Raw genomic sequence first — 22,259 nt, forward strand, 5'->3', positions numbered from 1 at the left:
AGAGCTGTTTCCTGGGTTTTGTTTCCCTCCTGCTGATCCTGTGAGGCTCTCAGCAGCATGTTAGCAAGAAAGAAGCCACAAGAAATAAAGTTTGTTATGAATTATTCTACTTAGGGCTAATTATAGGCACAGAGGACAGGATTATTTACAAGCAGGAGGCAGCGGGGAGGCAGAGGGGCCCAGAGGCATGGGAACCAGATGGAGGGCTGTAGAGAGAGAAGCACATGGGGCTGTGTTCAGAGGAGTGAAGCTCTTCTAAAATAAAAGCTTAACTAACCTCAGGTTTAAGCTACTGCAAATGTCTCAGCAGACAGATCAGAGTGCAGGTCTTGTCATGTCCTCGAGATGGATTGGGATCCCACAGCACCAGGAGTCTTCTTGGGAGGGTATGGGGCACACATGGGATCCCCCCTCTCCCGTGGAACCCCAGGGATGTGGGCACATGTCTGCACCAACACCCAGCCTCCTGTGCTTCCCTTGTTCCTGTCCAGGGAAGTTGATTTCCACTTACAGAGGTGGGAGTGGAGGCCAGCCTGAGCCCATCATGGGTGCCCACTGGTTCTTGCAGGCTGGGGAGGGAAGGGCCAGGGGGGGACTCCAGTGCACGTGCCTGAAGAGTGTAGCCAGCTGTGTCTCAGGGAAGCATGGGCCTCCTGTGGCCCCAGCTGCTGCTTCTTCAGCAAGAGGAGGAAACCGCTGTTTGTGTAAAACATCCAGGTCTTTAAATGGGGGTTTAAACCTATGGGCCAGTGGCTTGCAGCCTCTGAAAGCCAGCCGGTCTCCTGTTGTCCCAGCTGGAAGACAGAGGCCCAAGCAGGGCTGAGGGTCCCTGATGGGCCCAAGACCTGCCTGCTCGCAAGGAGTCACAGCAATCAGATCTCAGCCCGCCACAGCCTCCTGGCCCAGCGCTCTTAACGCCCAGTGGTCATTACATACTTGGGTGTGCAGCAGGCTGGGTTTGGTGGCTCGCTCAGCCTGCCAGAGGACACTGACCTGGCTTCCTCTGAGCGCCAGTGGTATGCCAAGGCTTTTTCAGTTCCTTACACCTAGCTACATCACCATCTCCCCACTCTACCAGGCAGGAAACTACAGCTACCTGCTGCTACGCCCTGCCTCCCTCCTGGCCACGATGATTACTCTGCTCACCTGCTCCCAGATGCTTTTGCATCCACCCCTCCTCTCCAGCAGTCTATCCAGGCCAGGAAGCCCCCTCTGGACTGCCCATGGCCTTCACTCTCCTGCTCCCACAACAGAGCCCTCTCTCTACAGCTCTCTGACTCCACGGACGGGCCCTGCGCCAGGTCCTTCCCTGCTCTTCTGTGCCCAGTGTCCTGGTGCGGATTCAAACCCTTTCTAATCCAACCCATGCTACCGCCAGGTACATCCTGCCTCAAATTCTTTGCTTCTGCTGCTCTGCCAACCTAGATGCTCTTCCCTACTGCCCCATTGAGGCCCCTGCCCTTTCTGCAAGGCAGCACGCATGCCTTCCCTGACCCGCTGCCCCTACCTCACAGCCCTGACAGCAAAGGATCTTGAATCAGATGGAGAGGTCCTTGGCAAATGGGATAAAGGGCTTCATTGAAGAGCTGGAGGAGAAAGCAGGGCTGTAAGAGCTGAGCATGACAGGGTGAAAGGCAGAACTAGAGTCCAGAGGGCAAGAGAGAGACTACCTAGGTTGGAAAGAGGCAAAGAGTCAAACAACTGGTTTTCCTACCCTTGATGGAGAACAGTGGAGCATCCTTGGGGACCCTTGGACCATCGAGACATTTTATACAGCTTGGTAACTTGGCCTCCAGGAAGCCCTCCTGGATGCCTCTAATCAGGCCCCCAGCTGTATGCTCTCATTGCCACCAGGGCTTCTTTGACAGAGCTCTTGAGTGTGAGTTGTAGCCTTGGACTTGCTGCTCTGACATCGAGCCAATGTCTGTCCCCCACAAGTGTGTGAGCTCCTGAGAGAGGGGGGCTGGGTGTTGCCCTCCTTAGTAAATCAAGGCCACAGCCCAGGGCCTGTCAGGAGAGACTGAGGACACCAGGTCAGATGGGCACAGTTCTGGTGACCCACCTCTGAGAGAGCTGAGGCTGCTGGGAAGTGCACCAGCCAAATGGAAGCCATGTTGACCTTGAAGCTGACCTTGAAGTGAACTGACCTGAGGGCTGAGTTTGCATCTCAGTAGAGGGTAGAGGTGCTGCTGTGCAAACACTCTGCCCACCTAGAGCTTCCACAAGGGCACCCACTCCCACCCCCACCCAGCTGCCTACCCCTCCTGACCCCCCATTCCACGTGTGCTGCTCTGATGGTTTGGGGCAGATGAAGGTCTGCCCATTGCCACCCAGAGCCCTGTCTGTGTTGTGGCTTCTGGAGAGGGTCAGGGCTGGCTTCAGAGCCTGGCCATTGTCACCGCTGGCCCAGGCAAGACAGCAGGTGTTTGTGGCCCGCACACTGACCTGTGAGCCCTCCTGCAGACCCTCCTTTGGGTGGGGGGCCCCCACCAGTTAACAGGGGCCAAGGCAGGGCCCTCGGCAGCCTGAGCTTCCCTTGATTCATGAAGACCTGTAAAGCTCTCATTAATATACTAAAAAAGTTCATTTTAAGGGGAAAAAACAGAGATAATTGATAATAAACCTTCAGTTAATGCCCTCGGTTTACTGTATGTAATTTATATCTGCTGATAATGTCTTTCACTCCCAATTACCCATTTAGCTGTGGTGATAACAGCAGTTCAGTCAGACCGATACCAACATTTATATAATATATTCCAGCCCGGTAGCAGTAAATACCCACATGGAGACTCACTGGGCCCACCGTATTTTTTTAAGATTTAAATATTCATGCAATTATTAGTGATTTATTCAGAGCGAATGACCCCTTTAAGAGGCTCTAAATCTTTGCCCAAAGAGACCCTGGCCCTTCCTTCCTTCTTTGTCCCCATCTCTCCTTGCTGCCCCCTGCAAATCCACAGTCTGTTGTCCCACAGCCTGGGTGACATCACAGCATCAGCCACATTTCCATGGTGATGACAGGCAGGTGATGCAGAGGCCAAGGGTGAGGCTCAGGTTCAAGGAGGGTCTGGGCTGCATGAGGGTGAAGGCTGCTGCTCCCTCCCCACCAGACCTGGGAGACATGGGAACAAGGAGACCCCTCCAGAGCTGCAACCAAGCATCAGCCTTCACATGGCAGCCTCTTCTGAGCTGGCCTCCAGGGGATTCCCCTCGCTCCCTCCCTCATGCTGGCATTAATGTTGTCCCAGCACCCTCCCCTCCCCCTTATCCCTCCCACCCTCGCGCCTTTCTGAGTCTGCCCATCCCTTTAGGGGCCCTTGGAGGTGGGGGCACACCAGCTTCTCTTTCCTCTGATGCCCTCTCTCTCCTTTTCTTCATTTTAAAACCTCCCACTCTGATAGCATCAAGGACAAGAGGGTGTGCAGGGATCTGGGGTTCTGGGATTCAAGGCCCAGAGAGGGCAGAGGATTGCCTCGGGCTGCACAGCAAGACCAAGTTCACCTCTCTTTCCTCTGTGTTTCCTCTCACCTCCCTGCCCCCCCCCCAGCCCCCGCTTCCTCCAGCCCCCTCTCCTCCACCTGAAAGACCTCAGAGCCCATTAAGGGGACAGGAAAGATCATGAACAAACCAGGAAAACATGAAATCAATATCAGGAGACAAATATGGCTGCCATTAAGTGAAATAAACAAGCTGGTAATTATTTGGACAGCAGGTAATTAAAATGGGGTGAGGACTCATTACTGCCTTGATAGGGCGTTTTAGGTACAGCCAAACACCCTCTTCCCAACTGGAAGGCCACAGCCAGGCCTGGGCACCCGCCTGCCCATATTTGGGGGGTCATTTCAGGGGGTGTCCTCTGTGGAGTGTCTCCCCCTACCATACACACCTACCCACCTGTGTCCCTGGCTCCAGCAGCCTTCTCCTGGGTTAGGATCTAAGGCCCCAACCTAGGGCAGGCAAGGCAAGACAGGCCACAGTCTGTCCTCTTCTCCTGACCCCACCACCTTCTCAAGCAGGGCACCACTCACTCTAGTCCCAGGCAAGGGTATAGCTTATGCTGATGACTAAATGCCAGCCACCTGGGGTGATGGAGAGACGACTCCCTCCAGCCTCTGCCAGATGCCAGGGAACTTCCTCTAGGAGGTTATGATGAGGGGGTTCCCAGGGAGAAGAACGGATGATGGGGTGATGACAAGGATGGGAAGAGTAGGGGATGGGAGGGGACCAGAGTTTTGCCCTGCTGTGCATGACCCTGATCCTTGGACTGTGAAGTCAGAGGAGATCTTGGACATTGTCCACTCTGGCTTGGGCCTGCCAACTTGTTTGGCCCACCCAGTGTTTAAATGTTTAAATTAGTTTTCAACATTTTAAACAGGAAGTTTCACATAAAAATGGATTTCCAGTTTCTCCTAAAAGGAAAAAATCTGGCACCTCTTGGCTGGCGTGCTTCTGGCGGTGGCTGTTGGCTGGACTGAGCTGACCCCTTGGACGGGCATTTTACTCCTTCTCGGCCCCCACCTAGCCCCTAAAGTCACCTGAGTTTGCCATCCTTGACTTTTATGGGACCCAGAGAGGGCTGTGCCTTGCCCAAGACCACACAGCCAGGCAGAGGGAGCGTGGATATGAACTGGAGACCCAGTCTCCCGATTCCCAGCTGAGACCTCTGCCTCCTTCCCTCCATGAGCACACACTGTGGGCCAGTTGCTGCCAGGGACAGAAATGACTCAGTGCCCACCCTGGAGCTTGCAGATAGTGTGGGTACACTTCCACTCACCCATCGTCACTGACCCCCAACTTGCCAGTTCCTGGGTTGGACACTGCTGCAAGAGGGGGCTCAGGCCTGTTGCGTGCCCTTGAGGGGGCACAGTCTGTGGCAGAGGCAGCTCCGCTCACCCACCTTGTCCCACTTGACCAGCCTGTATCAGTCAGATATTGGTCTTTCAGCCACAGGGCCAGAGGAGCAAGCTGTGTGTCCCATGTGTAGAAGAACTGGGGAGGACATCTGGAGGAGGTGACACCTTGAATTATGAATTAACAGGGGGGGGGGGTACATTTGTAGTGAGCAGGTTCCCTGCGAGGGCCCGGTGAGCAGGGAAAGGAATCAGACTTCACAGAGCTGGCTGCCAGGTACAAGGCATGGCGCAGTGCCTAGGGTGAGGCTGCTGCATGGGATGTGGGGGTGTTGGGAGCCGACCTTTACCCTGCAGTCAGTGGGAACCCTTGCAGGGGTTTGAAGTATGGAATCAGATTTTCTTTCTAGAAATAGCTTTGTGGCGGTGTAGTTGATAATGACACTGAAGCCAGCAGGTAGCCACAGGAAGGCAGTGTGGGGGTGGGGTGAGTGAATTGGGGAGCCATGAAGTGGGAGAGGAGGGGGTGGGTAGGAGAGGCTTGGGGGCACTCAGGGCTGCAGCAGTGGACTTCTGGGAGCCAGGAGGATGTGAGGCACCCCCTGAGGCCGCTTGGGGGTGAGACCCTGCAGACAGAGCTGTCCCTGGGCACAGGTTTGCAGGAGCTGCTGAGCCACACCTGGGTCAGCAGGTGTACAGTTCTAGGGGGTGTCCAGAAACAGGGAAAGTGTCGGGATGGAGCTCAGCAGAGGAGAGTCAAGGGCAGGAGGCTGGCGTGGGGGTGATGTGGAAGCAAGGTCCCCGGGAAAGGGAAGAGCATGGCCAGGCAGCTGCATGAATGAGGGGGACAGGGAGGCTGGGATGTGTGCCTGCCACTGCCGCTACCAGCAGATGCTGGGTCTGTGACTGGCTTTTCCTGAGGGTCCCTATAAGAGGAGGGGTCCAGGTGGGTGCAGCTACTGAGGATGGGGTTGCAGGATGATGTAACCAGTGGCTGCAGGGTCACCATCCAGTAAGGGCATCACCGTCCCAGCCAAATTTAGCCTGGAGGACAGTGGGCAGTGGTTATGTGCACAGTGTGTGTGCGAAGGCTTGGTTTGTGTACCCGGGAATGGTGGGCATGATTCTGGGATGCTGTGTGCCCAGGACTTGCCGGGTGAGGCTGTGGCCACTGGACACCCCATGGGGCAGAGACTGGAGCCCTTCTTGGGCACTGCTGTGTGTCCTGGACCTCGCCCCGCACTTCGTGTGTTCTGTCCAGCACATAGGGGCTGACCACCAGTGTCCTGGTCAGGGGCAAAAGGACCCTATAGCCAGCCTGCCTGGGTGGGAATCTCTCCCTCACTGCTTACCCCACCTCTCCCTGCCTCAGTTGCATTGTCTGGAAATTTAAAATAGTTTTCTGGCTCCTAGAATAGGCGTGAGAGTTAAATAAGAAAATCCGTATAGAGTTAGTTGTAATGGTGTGACTGTGTGTGCGTGGGTGTGCACATGCTGGCTGTGGTGTGGGCAGTGTCTCTCAATGGCAGGTCCCTGTGTGGCCTCCCTCTTGTCTCTGGGCTTCGTCCGGGGCCACAGCTGCCATGCTCTGTGTGCACCGGACCGAGCCAGGCTGGTGGGGAACAAGGCAGTTGCTCCTGGACCTCCCCCAGCCACAACCCCTGCTCTGGCCAGGCTCCCATGAAACCGCTGAGATATGAAGTGCCGCCATATCTGGGACAGGGTCTTTAATTAAATTAATTGCCAACAACATTGTAAAAATTCTGATGGGTCATAAATGGCAAGTTGGCGATGCCATTCATTATCCCCCCAGACTGGCTGGGGCTGGGGACGGGGGTGGGTGTGCTGGGCTGAGGCCACCAGGAGGTCTGCACCCACCCGGCCTCCAGTGGGTAGGCCAGCCTTGGAGGAGGGGAATGGCAGATGGGGCAGGGAGCACCTTGTCTTAAGGGTGCACATTCTTATTTAGCTTGTCTGTTTACCTGGTGCAGGACACGAACAGAAATGGGGAGGGGATCTGGGGATCTGGTGGGCTGGGGGACACCCTCCAGTCAGACTTAAACTTGACCCATGGGCGATCTGAGAACCTGGCCTAGCCTGACCACTGATCACTATGTGACCTTGAGCAAGTCCTTCCTGTCTCTGGGCCCAGTTTTCTCATTAGGAAGACAAGAGGGCCACCCTCCTGCAGGGTCCTGCCATGTCTCTCTCAGCTCAGGCTGCCACAGACCCTGGCAGGGCTCAGCACCTGCATGCTGGCCTCCCACCTTGCGATGGTGAGGGGGCCAAGCCGGGTCCACCTGGCTACCGCTGCCAGAGGAAAGTTGGAGGAGGCCTGGCATGCACGCGCGTCACACCCGGGCCAGAAACACCCACAGCAGCAAACGCTGGGCCGGCAGAAGATTCCAAAGCAAGAGGAAGCCTTCCTTTCCCAGTTCTCTCTGGGCTGTGTGACCACATAATTACCCTGGATTCCATTCTATTTAATTGCAGCTTATTCAATTCTAACCAGCCAATTATCAGCCACAATTATAGCTTAATTCGGGGACACAATAGCTATTTTATCGTTTGTTAATCAAATGCTTATTTAGGCCTCTGCTTTATTAACTATTTCTCTGGTCTGAAGTAAGGCCCTGGGGCAGGGAGGGGCCCTGGGAGGTGTCCCTAGGGCCTGCCCCCATCACAGCACTCACTCCCAGGCATCCTGGTGGTTGTGAAGTCCCCTTCACTGGTGGGTTTGGTGCTCTGAGCGATGACAGAGGGGACAGACCCATATTTGTTCATTCATGCTTTCAGCATGTATTTATTAAACACCTGCTATGTGCCAGGCCCTTTGCCAAGTCCTGGGACTACAGCAGTGAACAAGACAAGTGTGCTCCCTGTTGTGACCCATTTCAGGGGAATGGGACACAAACAGTAAGGAGATGACATCAGATGGTGGTGAGTGCTCTGAGGAAAACAGACTGAGGGAGTGGGGCCCAGCAGTCAGAGAGGGCCTCTGGGAGGAGGCAGCATGTGAGCCAAGACCTGGGATTAGTTGACAGCATTCGTGGGAGAGCAGGGGGCAGTGGGAAGAGCAAGTGCAAAGACAGAGTGCTGGGATCAGCTTGGTGGGTTTGAGAAACAAGGTCAGGCAGTAAACAGAGTGAGCAGAGGGTGGTGTGGTGGGTGGGCCAGGCACTGGTCTAGGAAATAACCAGACCCCTGCCCGCCCTGTTCTGGCCTTGGACTGTGAAGTAAGGAGAGCCCTCTGCCCTCTGTGGCTGTGTGACCTTAGGGAAGTCCTGAGCTTCATGGTTCTCACGCACAGCTGCCTGGTCTGTGGCAGCCAGCAGTGGGCAGTGTTGCCCAGCCATGCACCCCAGTTGGTGTAAGTCTCCTGAGCTGGTGAGGTGGTGCCTTCTCCATGCCCACCCCCACCCTCTTTGTCCTTGGCAGTTGAGCCTGCATGCATATCCTCTGATGTGCCTGTGTCTGTCCCTGTGACAGGGCAGGCCTCTGGAGCCCACTGGCAAAGAGGGGGACTTCCCTCCAACGTTGGAGAGGTGGCTGCTGCTTCTGACACATTACCATGGAAACCAGAGCGCTGCACATGCATGTGTGTGAGCATGGGTCAGGAGAGCAGCCCTCCCTTCATAAGGACACCCAGTCACCTTCACTTCCTGCACACTCCTCGGCAGGAGAAACTGCAGTCACCCCCTCCCTTGTTCACTGAGCACCCCGCCTGCCCCGGGCAATAGAGCCTGGACTCAGACCTGTCCCTGCCCTCCTTGCTGTTGGGAGTGACAGTCAGGTAGACAGATGACTAAGGGACAGACCAAAGGGCTAGGAATGGTGGGTGCCTCAAGGCCCTAGGCAGGGCGCAGTCCTGACCCACCTCATCCTGGGGCAGGTGGCACGCCACATGAGGAAACACAGGTTTGAGAAGCAGGTGGCCCGCTCTGAGGCTAGAGCAGCCAGTGAGCCCAGGCAGCCACTGGCAGGCAGTGCAGGGGTTTGGAAGAATTCTGGGACATGCGCCCCAGCATGCTCTGAGCCTGTGGCATCCTGTCATCACCTCCAGGTAGGTCCTGCAACCTCAGGGGTTTTTGTGTGGCCCCCAGATCTGTTGTCTTAGGGCCTCCCACCCCCAACAGCTGTCTGTCTGTCTGCAGCAAGCACAGATTCCATCTCTGCTCCTCAGAGCCCCTGAGTGAATCTCCTTCATCCCAGACTGTCCCAAGTTGAAAATATAACTTCACGAAGCCACCTCAGGCCACCAGGGTGTAGGAGAATGCAAACCCCCATTCCCTACGTGTCTTCCTGCATCCCCGATCTGTGGCTCCCAGCCTCTTCTGCCACCCCTGGATCCTGCACATCAGCCTCTGCTTCCCATGGGTCCAGTACAAGTTTCTGATGGATTGATTGATTGATTGACTGGTTGGAAGATGGCAGAGCTAGCTCCCAACCAAATCTGAATGTGTGTCTTCCATTTCCGACCCTCCTTTCTGGGCTCTGGTCCTGGATGAGGGAATGCTGTTCAACATTCATTCAATAAATATTTGCTGGGCACTCCCTATATCAGAACCTGGCCAGTCTATAAGGGTGCCCAAAGGGTGAGGGATGTCACCACTCAGCCCCTGCCCTCAAGGTGCTGACAGATTCATAAATAATGACAAACAGGATGTGTGAGGCAGTAAGGCAAGTTTGCTCAGGGGTTGTGAGAGCCTGGGGGAGGTGTGGCCAGCTCTGTCTGGGGGTCAGGAAGGCTTTCTGGAGGAGGGGGCGTTAGAGCAGTACTTGAAGGGTGAGAAGTAGTCCAGACGGAGAGCAGATGAGCAGATGAATTGATGCTGTACAAGGTCTTACTCCAACTGGCTTCAACCAGAGAGAGGAACCCAGGGCTTGGTGAAGCCCAGGCCTCAGTGCTGCAGGGAGGTGTCGGCCCCTCTTCCCTGGTGGCTGCGGCACTTCAAACCCCTGCACACCTCCCCTCCTACACGGCTTCCCTGGGGCCTGCAGCACTAGCCCAGCAGAAAGAGGTTCTCTCTTCCAGCAGCCCAGCCCAAATCCCAGAGTCACATCTGCTGGGATGAGTGACCTGCTCTGGGAACCAGTCAGTGTTGTATGCTCACCGCTGGGGCCAGAGTTGGAGTCAGCCCACCTGCAATAAGTGACTGGTGGCCTGAAAGGCTTGGGGGAGGGCATTTTCTGCAAAAAATCGGGTGCTGTTTGCTGAAGGGGGTGGGGGCAGAGCTGGGACCAGAATGTACACAAGTCCTTGAGGAATTGCAAATAGTCACAAAGCCTCCCTGAAGGGTATGGGGAGGGGCCCTCGAGGCAAATCCAGGTGGCAGCTCAGGCCTGGGGGCAGCAGGGCTTCCAACCTAAGGGGAAGGGTGCAGTGCATGGGCTGAGCCCTCTGCTCCTCCTGCCTGGGCCTGTGGAGCACAACACCCAGGCCCCAAGCACACTTGCCAGAAGCACGTCTGCAGGCAAGGCCGGCTGAGATCACAGGCACCCAGGACGGGGGGTTCGGTACCCGGAATGAGAGGGTCAGTGCTGCAAGAGTGGCCAGGAAGGGGTCTGGCTGGAGCAGCATGAAGGCTGCTGGGCCCCAGGCCCCTCCTCCAGCCCATTACAAAGCCAGAACATTCTTAGGGAAGTAGAATAAGCAGAACCTTGCCGCCCCACCCCCTTGCTTTGTCTCTGGAGGTGGGCTGTCGGAAGGATGAAAGGAGCAGATGGCTGATGGGTGGGGCAGGGCTGCTCCAGGGAAGTGGCACCCTGCCCCCAGCCCACTCAGTAAATGTAAGTTCACTAATAGCCTGATTAATCACACCTCATAGTTTCATGGTGCCTTTAAAAATAAAACATTTGAAAGCGTTCTCACACCTACTCTGGGCCGCTGCGTTACACAGGGAGGTCTTATCATCCCAGACTACAAATAAAAAGACCTCAGAGTGTAGCATGTTGGGGTGTGGCAGGGCAGAGCCCCCTCCCTGCCTGTGGGCTGCACTGCACCCCTCGAGGTCTTCCTGCAGAATAAGAGTAAAAGGGCCACTCATGGGCAGATCTTCTGAAATTCAAGGGAGAAAGGGTGGTCATTCAGTCACTTAACAAAAACTACATCAGTATGCAGGCCAGCCCTGCATTCCTACCCTGAGCAGAGGCAATATGCAAACAAATCTACCCTAGTCTTGAGTGTGGCGTTTACCCTAGAGGGATGTTCATGGAACAGGTAGGCACTTGGGCAGGTAACAAGGAGTATAGATCTAGGAAGGCCTCCTGGAGGACGTGACACATTTGCTGAAACTGGGAGGCTGGGTGGAAGTTCCCAGATGAACCACATGAGGTAAGCCCACCATGGTCCACTCCACTGGTCTCTTATCCCCCTGGGCCCCCAGCGTCCCCACACACATGGACACACACAGACAAACATGGTCTTCCCAGGGCCAACGGTGGTTCATGGCTAGGACCGTTCCTGCCACTCTGAATGGAGCAGCAAGAGCAGAGGTCTCAGTGACTTCCTGAGATGGGGGCTGGGGGAAGGAACAGCTCCAGGGCTCACTGCAAGTGGGGTCCCCACTTCAGGGCCTGAGCCATCTGCATAGCCCTGTCTGCAATTCCTGGTGACCAGTTGGGATGGCTAGTAAGCAAAAGAGATCTCGTGAATTACAGGGGACAGCTGGGTCACGTCCTGTGATAGTGGGAAAGCTTGGCTGGGGGCAGTGGACAGAGCTTCTGGAGAACTGGAAGGTGGGGTCCAGGAGGTGGCAGGGCCACATAGCCAGTGGGCTCTGCACCTGCCTGCCCCCTGCAACCTTGGGGTGTCTGCCTGGAGAGCATTTATTCCATGTTTGTCACCTTAGCTGCCCTGACAAGAGTGAAGACAGGCACCCATTCCAAGTCCCCAGTCACTAACATCAGACTAAGCAGCCTTGAATTGGGCACAGGGACCAGGGATGGACAGCCTCGTGGTGCAGATGGAGCAGTCCCCAGCTTGCTTCTGTGGGAGGAGCTCCAGTGCCAGGGAGGACAGGTCCCACCTGCCAGAGGGCCAAACGGCCTGTGTGGTGTCCGGGGAGAGTGAGGTGGGGGACCCCTGTCCCAGAGGTAGTGACAATGGAGTTAGGACCCTGAGGAGAAGATAGAAAAGTGCTAGCTAAGGAGGAAGGAAGGGGTTTCAGACAGAGAGAAGACAGTGGGCAGAGACCTAGAGGTGGGAAGCAGTGCCCAGGAAGGACCAGTGGGCATCTGCACAGGAAGGCTGGAGAGTTGACTGAGCCAGAGAAGGGGGCAGGTTCAGTGATACCAGCCAAAGGCGCTTAACATCATCCTGAAATGCCCGTGGAAGCCAGGCAGACGACAGAAATAGAAGAAGCAAGCCCAGGGTGGGGCAATAGGGAGGGGTGGGGATTGCGGTGAACTACCCAGCATTGCTCTATTGAAAGGATCATAGATGTTTCCACAATGAGCATGTGCTGCTTTGTGTTATCTTTGATAGGCAAGTACAGGAGTTCCGCCAAAAATAAAAAGTACTCACTCTAATAGCCTGCAATGTGGAGGGGAGAGACCTGGGCCTTAGTTCAGGCAACAGGCCTAACTGGGACAGTGAGGTGTCAGGCAGGTTACAGGTGCTGACCACCAGGGCGGAGGTCACATAGTGGACTCAGGGGCCAGGGGAAGGGGAAGGTAGTTCTGGCTCCCAGGCAGCTTCTGTAGCCCAAGGAGGACTCAGTGGGCCCTGAATTGACCCTCACCATGGCCTTGGACGGTTCTTGCTAGAGAGCACAGCTATAACCTAGAGGGTGCCCCTCGGGTTCTACCCAATAAATGCCCCCTTGGGGTGAGGAGGGGAAGCCACACCAGTGTGGCATGACAGAGGCCCTGGAGAAGTGAGCTATGTCACACATTGGTCACAGTACATTTATTTTTCATTAACAGTTAAATGCAGACATGAGGGATTGTGCTGCGTTCAGTGGGCAGCTGATGTGAGCAGCGCTTGGCACTGCGATCGACAGGGAGCTGGAGGGCCATGCACCCCTGCTTGCTCCACCCCCAGCCAGGACCCCTGCCCACTGAGCCCCCAGCCGGTAGGCAGGCACAGGCCATCACACTGAGTCTCAACAAGGGGAAGTCCCAGGCAGGCCAGCACCTGCCACTGTGGGCTCCTACACCCTTCTGGAGCCTGTGACCCCTGTCCCCGAGCCCCTGTGGGCCCTGCTCAGGGGCCAAGTGTGGCCCCAGAGACTGCTGAGATGCTGTGGCTTCCCCAATTAGTGTCTAGAGAGGCCACTGGACCTACTAGCTCCCCACTCCAGATCCACACTCGGGAGCTCACCATCCAGTTCATTCTCTAGACCTCATGATCTGGGCCTGCTGCCTGAGTAATGGGCTTGTGAGTCGCTGCTGAGTGACAGTGAAGGTCAAATGTAATAACAAAAGGGATATGTGGCTGCTCAAGATACTTTCTTTTTTTTTTTTTTTTTTTCCCACTAATCCATGTCTCCAAGGCATGAACCAGGCATGGGCAGAAACCAAAATCCAACCTGGGATAAACAAGGAGTTACTTTGTCCCTGGCTGATATGAGATTAGCACCACCAAACCAGGTGCAACTCTACCCAGGTCAGGGACATCAAGATACTTTCTGAGTCCAGGGCTGAAGCTGTGTGTCTGGGGCAACTCCCCTCGGAGTTCAGAGTCCCCATTTGTAAGATATCTAAATGACTTCCCTCTGCCTGCATCCCCACCACCCCCATCCTGAGGGCAGGGAAGCGGCCAGCTCTGTGCCTCCATTTCCTCGCCAGCCCCATCCCTGAGGAGGTTGATGTGAGGACTCCTCAGCTGAGGCAGGGAGATGCAAAAGCACCGGATGTTGGCAGCGGCGAGATTTGTGGAGCACACGCTCAGTGCCTTATTTCGCTTCATCTTCACAGCAGCCCCAAGAGTTGGATGCTCTCTCCCCATTCTTCAGGGAAGCGAAGTGGCTGTAGGGTCAGGGGGCTTTCCTGAAGTCACACCAGGCTCCTCAGCTTTGCGGCAGGCACTCCTAGCCCACCTGCCTGGCCCAGGACACCTCCACGACCAGGCAGAGATTCTCTCCCCAAAACCACAGTCTTGGGGTGGTGGGGCCAACTCCCACCTTAGAAAGCGTCCCTGTGCCCAGGAGGGAAGGGCAACGTGGATGCCCCCGGGGTGGGTCTGAGTCCATGGAGTCAGGCCTCCCTGTTAGAAGCCCTCTGTGAGTTTGCACCGCCATGGGAAGGGTGTGGAGCAGGGGCTGACCCGATGAGGTGGCACCAGACTCTCCGGGACAGACAGCAACTCCCAGCACAGGCAGCAACTCGGCTGAGGCCACCACAAGCAGGGGCGTAGAGTGGGTCCCTGAAGCCCAGTTTTCCCCTCTTGGTGTAGAGGCCGCTGTGGACTGAATATGTGCTGGTGGGGACATCCTTGTAGCCCTGAGGGAGGCCAGGCCATTGGGGGCCTGTTTGGTGGGCAGCTGGGGATCGTTGAGGGTGCCCCCACTCCCTCTCACTTCCCTCGCCCAGCCCTGCCCCCTCAGGGGCCCTGCTGGTCCAACAGCCTGTTAGTCTGCATGGGGTTTACCTCCACCAAAGCCTCAGAGCCAATTACCTGTGTAATTAGCAACAAATGATTTGTGGGATGCTTGTGGTTTCCAGTTAAAATTAGAAGGAAACCCATACTGAGATCTCCTTGAAGAGTGGGACGTGGCCCAGGTCCCTCGGGCTCCCAGACACACTGTCCTGGTGCCCATCCTGTGCCAGGCACTCTGGCCACCCGGCCCTCCCCAGGGCCTCTCATGTAAGATCTGCCACCTCCCCTCCTTCACTCACTTGGTATTTTCTGAGCAGCTACTGTGTAAGGGGCCAGGAATAGGGATCAACCCAGAAGTGGCCGGGAGGCAGCCAGAGCAGCAGAGGAGGGCGCTGCTCCCCTGCTGGGGTCCTCTGTCCCCCAGTTTTCCCCAGGGTGGGGGTTGCCTCGCCAGATCCCTGAACTCCTACCAGGGTTACAATGAGCCTGCCTACTGCATCACTCCACAGTATTCAGAAATGGGGGGCTGCTTCCACCCCCACTTTACAGAGGGGGACACTGAGGTAGAAGGCAGGACATTTAGCAGCCCAGCCTCACTCCTTCCTCAGCCCAGGCAGCTGGCTTCCTGTGGCCTGGCTCTGCCCTTGAACTAGCAGAGAGCCCCCACAGGACCCCAAAGCCCAGCAGAGCCCTGGTTCAACTTCTGCCTTTGCCCTGTTGCAGGTGCCCAGCAGAGTGCCACAGTGGCCAACCCAGTGCCCGGCACCAACCCAGACCTGCTTCCCCACTTCCTGGTGGAGCCTGAGGATGTGTACATCGTCAAGAACAAGCCAGTGCTGCTGGTGTGCAAGGCCACGCCTGCCACACAGATCTTCTTCAAGTGCAACGGGGAGTGGGTGCGCCAGGTGGACCATGTGATTCAGCGCAGCACCGATGGGAGCAGTGGTGAGGCTGACCAGGCGGCAGGCGGGCCGCAGGGTGACAGGCGGACCGCAGGGTGGCAGGCGGACCGCAGGAAGGGGAGGCAGAGAAAGGAGCCCACAGCGCCCCGCTGCAGCCTGCGCACAGAAGGCCGGGATGTCACCAGTTCTGTCTCCACTACCCAGAATACCAGGAGAGGCAGGACTCCACACTGAGGGCTTCTGTACATATCCCAAGGCCGGCCCTAGGAGTCCCTCACCAGACCTCAGAGCTTGGTGGGGGGATATGAGGGAAGACCCTGAGAACGTCTGGGGGGCCATAGGTGGAAGAACAGGTCCCCAGTGCTGTGCCAGCAAAGAAAAGGGGTTTGGAGGGAATGGACCCCACATTCCGTGATTATTTCGTTTTTGCATCCACTCGTTTATTAATTTTTTTACACATTCCCTGAGGTGTTGGGGATGCAGCCCCCACAGAGAGACAGGCAGCCCGGTGACCCTGAGCGAGGGCTGGGTACTGTGGCAGCCAGAGAATAGGCCTGAGGCTGCCTGGGGAGGTGACATGGGAACAGAGGGGGATTAGCAACTGGTCAAGGGTGTCTCAGGCAAGGGGTACCGCACAACAAGGGCCTAGGGGCAGGTGAGCAGTGTGCAGGCGGGTCAGCATGGAGAGAATGGGGCGTGCACCAGGACAGTGGTGCCATCAGATTTCCAGCTGCCATGTAGCATGGACAGAGCTACGGGCGACACTCAGGGGCCAGTGTGGGGCCTGATGGGAGCAGGCTGGCAAAGCTGACAGCAGTTTTTTCTCCGCACTAACTGGATCCCAGTTAGGCTCCTCTCCCTGAGCCTGGAGCTCCATGGAGCCCTCTGACAAAGTCCTGGCCCCTTCCCTTCCCCTTGCCTCAGCCAGCCTGAGACACAGAGCACACGGCACACTCCCTGTGGGGCGTGTGGCTGCCAGCGTGAGGCCCGAGTGGCAGTGCTGCCTGGGACAGGTGGGCTGTCCCCAAGACAGCTGATGCCGGGGCAGTCAGGGGACCATGGGCCCACAGAGGTGACCCACACTCCAGGCAGGAGGCGCTGGGTTACCCAGGAAGATCCCAGAGAAGAGTGCCACCCAAGCTTCGTCTAAGACCACCCTGAAATAGCATTTCCCAGGCCAGGGCCCAGCGATGCTAGTGTCGGAATAGAGGCGGTGGGGGGCCAGCCTGGGTGGGAGAAGTGGGCTGTGGCCGGGCCTGCGCTGTGGGAGTTCATGCTGGGCAGAGGCAGGCTGAGGAGGGCAGTTCCTGCTGGAGACCAGGGCCCTCCACCATACGTGGAAGCCAGCAAACAAGCCCTGAGTTTAGGCCGAGCATCATTCCGTCCTTAGAACCAGCCTGCTGGTGAGAGCAGGGATGGGGGCCGTGGCTCTCACTCCTGCAGGGCCCCGAAAAGGCACCACCCCGGCGTTCTTATTCACAGAACTCACGCCCATCCTCCCCACCATGGTCAGCAGGGGCTGGTCTTCCCTGCAAGTGTCAGCACCTTCCGCCCTCCACTCCTAGTGGTTCGTACCCGGGTCCACACGCATCTGCTGGCAGCTTCCTTGGGTCCTTAGGTGTTAATCGAGCGCCTGATCTGTGCCAGGCCTGGGTTAGGTGCTAGAAGTCAGCCCCCAAGGCTCTTGGGGCAGCCGACCCAGCTCTGTTCTCTACCCTCAGGAGCGGAATGGAGAAGGTCAGTGACCTCTGTGGCCTGAGAGCCCCTGGCCCCATCATCACCCCCAGAGCCAGAGCCTCCGCTCACATTACCGGGCAGAAGTGCCAGAACCCTCCTGCCCATGTGGGTAGCTCTAGGGCTCACATCATCCCAGTGGTAAACTCTACTACTCCCTGAGCCTCAGTTTTCTCATCTGTAAATAGGGACAAGGAGGGCCCCCTTGCTTGTTGGTGGGGGAGGTCGTGAGATCTCATACGTCCAGTCTGAGCCCAGCTCCAGGCCTTTCCTCCCCACCCCACTCCCAGGGCCCAGTATGGCTTTTTGGCATCATGAGTCCTCCCAGGTCCCCCAGGGAAAGGACAGGTGGGGAGGAGGAGGAAGCCACAGCCAGAGGCCTGCCTTTATGCAGCCTTGAGGGCCTGTCCTGGAACTTCTAGAGGGCCCCAGGCCAGCCCCCTGCTGCTCCCAGCCTCTTCCTCTTTGTCTCCTGCCATCAGGAGGTTGGAAGTCCCTGGCTTGGCTGAGACCCAGGCCCAGCACACACACCGAGGGCCCTTAGCCCACAGTCTCAACGGGCTCTGTTGGCCCTGCTCCCTTCCAGCCAGAAAGTCACAGAGCTCATGGGGACACGTTCCACAAAGCATCCCACCTCAGGTCTTCCGTGGCCAAGCACCTGTGAATTTTCACTGATCTTGTTGATTTCTGAACCCAAAGCCATTGAGTGCTTTGAAGCTTAGAGAGAGACTTCCCTTACTTACCCACAAATAGCCGTCATGCCATGGCACCACGCAGACACACAGACCCTGACCCAGACACATCCTGTGGACATGCAGGTGTGGTGGCAATCAGGTCAGACCTGCAGCCTCCCCTATTTCTGTGCGGGGCTGGGGGTGGCTGGGCAGACACCCCTGGAGAGAGCACCACCCCCTCACTTGCCCCCATTCCCTAACCAGTAGGCCAGGAGTTAAGAGACCCAAGCCTGAGAACCCTCAACCCAAACCTACTGGTGCTGGAAAAGCCTGGTATTTCCAAAGCCAGGCATTGGGGTCCAGTGTAAGGGTGACATTTACTGTGTTACACAGACTGATGGGTGATTAGATGTGATGGTGAGGGGAGAACCTGAGCCCGAACTGGGCCTCAGAGCCCCCACCCTGCCAGTCCTCTACCTCAGAGAAGTACTCAGCACACCACCCAGGCCTCCCCACAAGCCCCCTGCTCACACCCCACATGCCCCTGGGCCTGCTGGGACCCGTCTCCCACCTGGCATCTGCTCACAGTTACCAGGCAGGTGCAGACACAGCTGCTCCTAGAAGTGCTCCCAGAACTTAGGCTGCTCTGGCACAACCCCTCACCTCACGGGCTGGTCATGGCAGGATCTCCTGGAGCTCGTAAGGCCCAGTGGGACATCACAGACAAACTTGGCCTTCGTTCACAGCAGCAGGAAGGAGGGGAGGAGGTGGCAGGACAGGAGTGGGAGGAGATGGGGAGGAGGAAATAGGCATGCTTAAATTTAGTACTGCTCTCCCAGGCTGACTTGCATGTGTGAGCTCCCCCATCCCCGCAGGGGATGGAGGGCCCATCCGTAGACCTGTCCGCCAGAGATAAAAACTTCCTGGCTCAGAATGTTCTGGAGGTCTGCACCCCTGGTTTGTCTGCATGTCTTCTACTAAAATGCTTCAAGACTCAGTAGCTGGTGCCCAGGGCCCCTCCTGTACACAGACCCTGGGAGGGCCCCTCATTCTCAGCCCTCACCGCCCCCACCCCAAGACGTGACACTGCCCCAGTTTCCTGTGGGAACTAGCCAGGGACAGGGTGAGTGATGGGAAATCTGGGGCCAGTGTGGAGCAGAGGAGCCTGAGGAGGGCTGTGAGCAGGGGTCAGGGAAGACACAGTGAGAAGTGAAGAGAGAAAGCAGCCTCTCTGCTCAGCAGGCTGCTTCTCCTCCTGAGATGCAGCCCTAATCGAATTTCTCTGTTAACAATGGAAGCCCGGCCTCCCTCCCTCTTTCTGATAAGCCAATGACCCAAGGGAAATTGGGGTCAGAAGGAGAAGAAATGGGAAACAAACAGTCTTTTTTCACTCCCGAGACACAGGTTTTGGCCCATGGCCAGGAGACTGGAAGAGGGCTGCTGTCCCCATCCAGGTCCTCAGAAGCATTGGGCCTTCCTGCTCGCCATCCCCTCCAACCAGCCCCCCCGCATCCCAGTGTGGCCTAGGGCAGGGGCCACAGTCCATTCTTAAGAGAGATCCTCCACCCCGCTGGTGCAGAGCTGGTCCCAACACTCATCACAGCCCAGCCTCCCCCTTGGGCCACCCCCTCACCCTTGCCAACGTTTCTCCCTACAGCCCAGGCACCCGCAGCCCACCCCAGGGTGCCCTGTGGGCACCCTCAAACATGCTTTGATGCAGGCAGCCATAGCAGGACCTGTGGCTCCTGTGAGCCTGTGTCCTCATCTACAAGAGCCGGGCAGGGCATGGGGTCCAGGGCAGGGGTGGCAGAGGTAACAAGACAGCACGTGGGAACTGCCCACTCAGCCCAGGGGTCGATTATCATACCAGGCAATGGCTGTAATTATATTGTTAATAGCTGCTATTATATTGTCACATGCCAGGATCCACCTGCTAACACCCAGGGAGCTGAGCCAGATCTTTCCTCACCCTTTTTTTTACCCACAAATCCCTCAAGGCTAGCCAGTTTGCCCCACCCCCTCATCCAGGGTCCTGGGAGGCCAGGGCCTGCTGCCTGAAGCCCTGTTAGGGACATTTCTATAAGTGACTCCAGGGAGACAGGCCCCTGGGTAAGGAAGTAGAAAGAGTAGAAGTGTTAAGAACCTACTCCTGGCCTGAGCTCCCCATGGGTCCCCCAGAACCCCCTGTAGGCTGAGAATTGCCCCAGTGTCTGCAGTCCTGGACTGGAATGGAAGCTTGGCATGGCCGGGGCCCTAGCTGCATGCCTCCCGCCCCCAGGCCTGCCCGCCATGGAGGTCCGCATCAACGTCTCAAGGCAGCAAGTAGAGAAGGTGTTTGGGCTGGAGGAGTATTGGTGCCAGTGCGTGGCCTGGAGCTCCTCGGGCACCACCAAGAGCCAGAAGGCCTACATCCGTATCGCCTGTGAGTCCTGGGCCTGCCTCTGGTGGGGTGGCCCTGGTGTCACTGGGGGAGAGGTCCTGTCAGAAGCCTCAGGTCCTACCTTGATGGGGGAAAGTTCTAAGGACACTGTCCACCCACCCCCATGACCCCTGGGCACTTGGCATATCCTCTTGTCATGTGCCCAGGGACAGAGCTGACCAGACTGGCGGCATGAGGTGCTCAGGCTAGAGGACACTCTTGTTCTTCCAGATTTGCGCAAGAACTTTGAGCAGGAACCACTGGCCAAGGAGGTGTCTCTGGAGCAGGGTATCGTGTTGCCCTGCCGCCCACCAGAGGGCATCCCCCCAGCAGAGGTGAGGGGCTCCCAGGTTCAGTCCTGCCTGCCCAGTGCCCCCCGCCCCCAGCCCCTTGGGGCAGACCCCCCAAGGGCCACTCTCATGCTGGGCAGGGCCCACAGGGGCGGGCAGTGCAGCAGTGTGGCTCCCTCCCCCAGGTGGAGTGGCTCCGGAATGAGGACCTGGTGGACCCATCCCTGGACCCCAACGTGTACGTCACACGGGAGCACAGCCTGGTGGTGCGGCAGGCCCGCCTGGCCGACACGGCCAACTACACCTGTGTGGCCAAGAACATCGTCGCTCGGCGCCGTAGCGCCTCCGCTGCTGTCATCGTCTATGGTGGGCCCCGGTGCTGGCGGGAGGAGGGAGAGGCATGGGGGTTGTCCTCAGGATGGCACTGTGGCCGCTCCCTAGGAGCCAGAGCCAGGTGGGCCCCTCTGTGGCCTGACTGGGAGGAGCAGTGGCCTGACTGTGGCTATCAGGGGGGCCAAAGGACAAGTCTGGGCGAAGGTGTGGAACAGATTAGTGGTCATCTGTGGCCACAGCATCCCCTGGCTTATCTGTGGGCAGGGGTGCTCGTGCCCAAGGAGGTGAGGGCTCAGAGGGAGACTAGGAAAGGCGACCTCAGGTGGGAAGTAGTGTCCTGGGCACCCCTAGGAGCAGGCAGGGCGAGGGGTATGGGAGTTGCACCTGTGACAGGCCCCAGGGATCCGGGAGCTGCAGTTCGGGCTCGCTGCCCCTAGTGCCCACAGCGCCTGCTTGCGGAAGATGGGGCTGTAGAGTGGGTGCTGCCTGACCCAGGGGCAGTTGGCAGAGCGTGGCCTCCCCTGCAGGGCTTCCTTTCCAACCCTCTTGCCCCAGCCCCTGGGCCAGCGTGTCTGAGGAGGCCCCCGCTCCCTGACCCCAGTCCTTCTCTGTCCGGCCAGTGAACGGTGGGTGGTCGACGTGGACCGAGTGGTCCGTCTGCAGTGCCAGCTGTGGGCGCGGCTGGCAGAAACGGAGCCGGAGCTGCACCAACCCGGCGCCTCTCAACGGGGGTGCCTTCTGTGAGGGGCAGAATGTCCAGAAAACAGCCTGCGCCACCCTGTGCCCAGGTACCAGCGGCCGCTGCCTCCCGCATCGCTCACCTCGCCATCTCCGTGCCCTGGCTCCATCATGGCTCCACCCCACCCGCCACGCACAGGGCCAGGTTCAGTCTGAGTCCAGGACAGGGTTCTGTGACGGAGGCAGGGTTCAATCTACATCCAGCTCAGTCACAGCAGAGGGTCTGAGTCCCAGGGTCTGAGGTACAGTCAGGACAGGTGCAGTCAGTGTGGGGCACGGGCAGGGCTCGGCCTGGGGCGTCCACACTGCCCCAGGGCCAGGACAGCCCCGTGTGGATAGAGCCAAGCAGGCAGGTGTCATTGTGCCTCCCATCATTAGCATGTGTCATCCAGGCCAGCTGGACACCAGAGGGCGTGCAGACAGACTGCTGGGCCTAGCCCTGGCCTTGCACCCAGAGCCTGAGCTGTCTCCCAGGCTGACAGCGCCTCCCCTCTCTGTCCGTGTCTGTCTTTCATCTAGTGGACGGCAGCTGGAGCCCATGGAGCAAGTGGTCGGCCTGTGGCCTGGACTGCACCCACTGGCGGAGCCGTGAGTGCTCTGACCCGGCACCCCGCAATGGGGGCGAGGAATGCCAGGGGGCAGACCTGGACACTCGAAATTGCACCAGTGACCTCTGCGTGCACAGTGAGTCCTCTCTGCCCTGAGAGCCCTCTGTAGTTTGCCAGGGTTGGCCCTGCCCAGTCCCAGAAGGTGGTGGCTAAGGGAGTCAGTTCCCTGC

At 57.7% G+C, this 22,259-nt stretch overlaps 1 protein-coding gene and 1 non-coding gene across 3 annotated transcripts in view; one reads left to right on the forward strand and one right to left on the reverse strand.

Annotated features, from left to right (window-relative positions):
• UNC5A (unc-5 netrin receptor A) overlaps positions 1 to 22,259 on the forward strand; it is a 56,217-nt gene that overhangs the window by 26,580 nt on the left and 7,378 nt on the right. Inside the window, exons 2-7 of one of the 2 annotated variants that reach the window (XM_090287937.1) lie at positions 15,115 to 15,336; positions 19,980 to 20,123; positions 20,352 to 20,455; positions 20,596 to 20,776; positions 21,364 to 21,531; positions 22,001 to 22,165. In XM_090287937.1, the coding sequence (XP_090144063.1) occupies positions 15,115 to 15,336; positions 19,980 to 20,123; positions 20,352 to 20,455; positions 20,596 to 20,776; positions 21,364 to 21,531; positions 22,001 to 22,165 (984 nt within the window). The remainder of the gene's footprint in view (positions 1 to 15,114; positions 15,337 to 19,979; positions 20,124 to 20,351; positions 20,456 to 20,595; positions 20,777 to 21,363; positions 21,532 to 22,000; positions 22,166 to 22,259) is intronic. The other variant, XM_090287938.1, reaches the window with a different exon arrangement.
• LOC150000484 (small nucleolar RNA SNORA48) lies at positions 13,333 to 13,468 on the reverse strand. The gene has a single exon (XR_016513849.1). It is a non-coding gene; the product is annotated as a small nucleolar RNA SNORA48 (small nucleolar RNA).

The sequence above is a fragment of the Furipterus horrens genome, unplaced genomic scaffold (genome assembly GCF_987537825.1).
Source record: "Furipterus horrens unplaced genomic scaffold, mFurHor1.1.pri manual_scaffold_10, whole genome shotgun sequence".
Taxonomy (NCBI): Eukaryota; Metazoa; Chordata; class Mammalia; order Chiroptera; family Furipteridae; genus Furipterus; species Furipterus horrens.